The sequence below is a fragment of the Crassostrea angulata genome, chromosome 6 (assembly GCF_025612915.1).
Source record: "Crassostrea angulata isolate pt1a10 chromosome 6, ASM2561291v2, whole genome shotgun sequence".
Taxonomy (NCBI): domain Eukaryota; kingdom Metazoa; phylum Mollusca; class Bivalvia; order Ostreida; family Ostreidae; genus Magallana; species Magallana angulata.
In genome coordinates this window covers 38,537,531-38,541,340 of record NC_069116.1, presented here as the reverse complement: position 1 = coordinate 38,541,340, position 3,810 = coordinate 38,537,531, and the positions used below count along the sequence as shown (strand labels likewise).

The window sequence follows — 3,810 nt, the reverse complement described above, 5'->3', positions numbered from 1 at the left end:
GTTATCATGGTCTTCGTATTGAAAATTAGACAAATATCCAATTAGTGTCTTTTCTAATACAATCATGTAATATATAACCACATACTTGTATATTGAAAATACATCATCAAAAAGTGTTAGATGCGTGGCCCAGTGGTAACGCGTAGATCTTTTTTTTAATTTTGTGGTCACTGGATCGAATCCACCAAGCAGTAAATATTTTTTTCACTTTATTGAAACATGAAAAGAATAGAGAGATTAAGTAACATGTATTTAATCTTCTGGGTTATTTTTTTTCAAATTTTTGTTTCATTCAGTCTGAGTATGAGCAGACCAAATATAAACAGATCTTTTCATTAGCACTATACATGTACTTTATTTACATTTACTTTAGATCACAGGGTTGTCTCTATGAACAGGGAGGCAGGGAATTCCCCCGCCTATAGTGCTTTAATTACACGGTTATTATTGCATTTCAACACAATGTAGCTATAAGCAAGACCCCCAGACCCCCTTCTACTTTTTTATTTCTTCCTTCTTCTTCAATTTTTAGAGACAACCCTGAATAATGTCCATTGCAATTTGCTTAACTTATCACTGTTCAGAATATTGACATTTTACAGAGAGTTTTCCGAATTTATGACAAATCAGCTGCTACATACACCATTATAAAATCAGTATCTAGGTTTCGAAAATAAGGTACCTGAAACTATTTTTAGTAACAGGTACTTTCCGTCCAAACACAGGTTTAGGTGAAACAATGGGAAAAGGCGCTATACATGTACCTCTTTCTTGCTTTATAAAGGAAATATCCTCAATGTTGAAAAAAGCTGCCTCCTTAAAACAAAATTTGTTCTACGTGAATATCAAGAGCCAGACATTTTCTTGAAAACTTCCTTTTCCGATTTTTGTTCCAAAAAGACACATTTTAAAAAATCTATATAACGTTTGAGAAAAGAAAACATGAATACCTCTTGAGCAAACAGTGTGTTAAATTTTCACATATCACAACATGTCTTGTTTAGTCGTGTTGTATCGCATGTTGGCCGAGTGCTGACCGATACTGACTTTCTTTTTAGTAAAGGTTCGAGTCTCGGATTGGTTGGCATTTTTTATAAGCCTTTATTTCAGGAAAACTTTAATTTAAAAAAACTTCCTTTTGGTATTTCAGCAATGCTCATTAAATAACTTGTTTTTATCATTATCTTTTTTCAATATTCTCTTGTACTAATAATAAGAACAAAACAAATCTTTCTGTAGTACAATCATGTTTATTTTTTCTACATCTTATCAAAATGTAGTTACCTATTTTTTGGATTTAAACCTATACCTGTTTTTCCCCTTCAACTTATCAAGGTACTCTGAAGCTGCTACTTCAGAAAAAAACTGATTTTGAGAGGTGATATCTCGAAAATTTCTTTCATAAATATAAAATGTTTCTTCTGTTCCAAGATTTATTCCTTTTTTCTGAAAGAATTTTTCCAAAAGAACTGGTTTCCTTGAGATATCCCTTTGGCTAAATTTAAGCTTTTTCTTTTGTCCATATTGATAAACAATTCCAATATATTGGTCCTTTCTGGAACTGTAATATATCCTACAAATATTGTTCTTATTGATAAAATAGTGCATACAAGTAGCACACACAATGATGAAACATTGAGCAAATATCCATTCGGAAGATGGAGGCAAATTCATGTATATTTCCTTGACATTTTCTAACATTTCTGAGAGGCTCTGGGTTGTATATTCCAATTCTTTATATGTCATATAATAATAGCTGATCATCACAAGGGCAAAAGCTGTAGGGGCTGTAATACAGAGTCCTAAAGTCAAATGATACCATATATCAGAGCCTCCAAATGCATAGACCAGTTGAAATTCCTTGTCAATGCAATCGTTATATGTTTGCTCAAAAGGGTCCTCTTCATCAATTTCGTCATAAGGCTTCGGAATTAGGGTTCTTGTCCACACTAACTGTACCTGCAATACAATTACAAAACAGACTTACATTGTAATGAAATCAGTTACATATACTATGTATAATAACATGATGTATTTCTTCTACCTTTCTAGCTGATTGTACACGTTTCTGTCCGCCATTATGACAAATTGCTGCTTGTCTTGAAAGTGTATGGAAATGTGTTATCCTAAAAACGCCGGATTGTACAGCCAACTTTGCATCTGAAAAGATTGTTTGTGTAGTCCATAGTTTGTGGAACAGACAGCTTCGAGACATGCTTGTCTACTTTCGTTTGGCAAGGTCATTCTGCATGTCGAACCCGAGTCTTTTGGTAAAAGTTAAGAACGACCCTCACTGAAGGAAGCTATTCTCATCTTATCAAAAATAAATTGGCCTAACACCAGGATACAAACCATATGTCATAATCGTTTCTTAATTTAGAGATAATATATCAATAATAATATGTTTTACGGTGCTACCGTTCTGGCGAGCGCAGCAAGAATTGCACATACCTTGCATCATTGTCAACTTCTAGTTTTATTTACATAGGCGTCGGAACCGGGGGGGCTAGGGGGGGGGGGCTTAGCCCCCCCCCCCCCCCCCACTTTTTTTTTGCAAAGTTATACCTAACCATTACAAACATAGCATGATAGAGGGTTCAGCCCCCCAACTTTTTGTCGTAGGAAATATTATTGTTCCTAAATTTACTGGCCTTGAAAGATTGAGAAGTTAGATTCAGAAGCATACTAGCAGGTATACTTCCCCCCCCCCCCCCACGGATTAGGATTTCCATGATTTTTGGAATTACTTTTTTCTCAATATTTCTGAGGATTAGTCTAGCCCCCCCCCACTTTCAATTTGCTTCCGACGCCTATGATTTAGGTATCAACGAACGTCAAAGAATTTTTGAGAGAGTATTGCTCTACAATAAGTATGCCAAAGGTACTAATTTTAATGGTTATGATACATACAGCGCAACCCCCTGCCCAGAGAGAGAGAGAGAGAGAGAGAGAGAGAGAGAGAGAGAGAGAGAGAGAGAGAGAGAGAGAGAGAGAGAGAGAGAGAGAGAGAGAGAGAGACCGGTCCCTGTTTGTAGGTGTGTAATTCCCCACTTTTTAATTCAATAGTCTGACTATATGCAATATCTACATAATTTTTTTCACCTGTTTATTTTTTCATTTTATTCCTTTCATTCAGTTCAAAATTTTCTATTGTTTATTTCCTCCCTTCTCATATACTTACCTGCCTACTGTACATGCATGCACAGTTAGCTTAAAAATGGATTGATATGACAGTAAAGTATGGCTCTTGCTAGTATATATATATATATAAAATCTCTATATTAAAAAAGATTTAATCATATGTCAAGGAGGCAGGTATCGCAGACTATACTGAAATAGCCAGTACTCTCATTACAGATGTTTGATCCACCTCTAAATTTATCGCGGGAAATATAGCGCGAGTGCATTGTGACGTCATCCATGACTTTGTTCGTCTTTGTTTACGTTTCTCGACTCAATAAGAAGGTATGGAAGCATGTAACAAATCTTTTGAGTCTCGCCAAAGCATATGCGGTACTCAAAACGTGTTTTCAAACTTTAAGTCACCGTAAATTACGAGTTAAAAGTCAGCCATTTTTGGCATAGCACCACGGGTGAAAACATTAGAGAGCATTATGGGACGTAGACAAAAAATTTTGTTTGATGAACTGTAAGTTTTGCTCGTTCTTTTTCCCGCGCACACTTGTTCTTAGAGCTCGCTTCGCTCGCCTGCGCTGCGCGCCGGCGAACTGCGCTCGCTATAATAATGTATACGTTCTCTTGAAAACTTGGGGTTTTTTTGTGTTTTGTTTTGTATTTTTTTTCAGTGAA

General features: G+C 35.8%; 1 protein-coding gene across 2 annotated transcripts; it reads right to left on the bottom strand.

The window, feature by feature from the left end:
• Positions 1–1,215: 1,215 nt before the first annotated feature.
• On the bottom strand, positions 1,216–2,265 carry LOC128189061 (uncharacterized). Of its 2 annotated transcripts, XM_052860490.1 has the most exons (3): positions 2,045–2,265; positions 1,820–1,959; positions 1,216–1,573 (listed from the first exon to the last, which is right to left on the bottom strand). In XM_052860490.1, the coding sequence occupies exons 1-3, from the start codon at positions 2,213–2,215 to the stop codon at positions 1,285–1,287; spliced, it is 600 nt and encodes a 199-aa protein (XP_052716450.1). In that variant the 5' UTR covers positions 2,216–2,265; the 3' UTR covers positions 1,216–1,284. The 2 variants fall into 2 exon arrangements, with proteins under 2 accessions (XP_052716450.1, XP_052716449.1); XM_052860489.1 differs by having other exon boundaries at positions 1,216–1,959; positions 2,045–2,264.
• Positions 2,266–3,810: the final 1,545 nt, after the last annotated feature.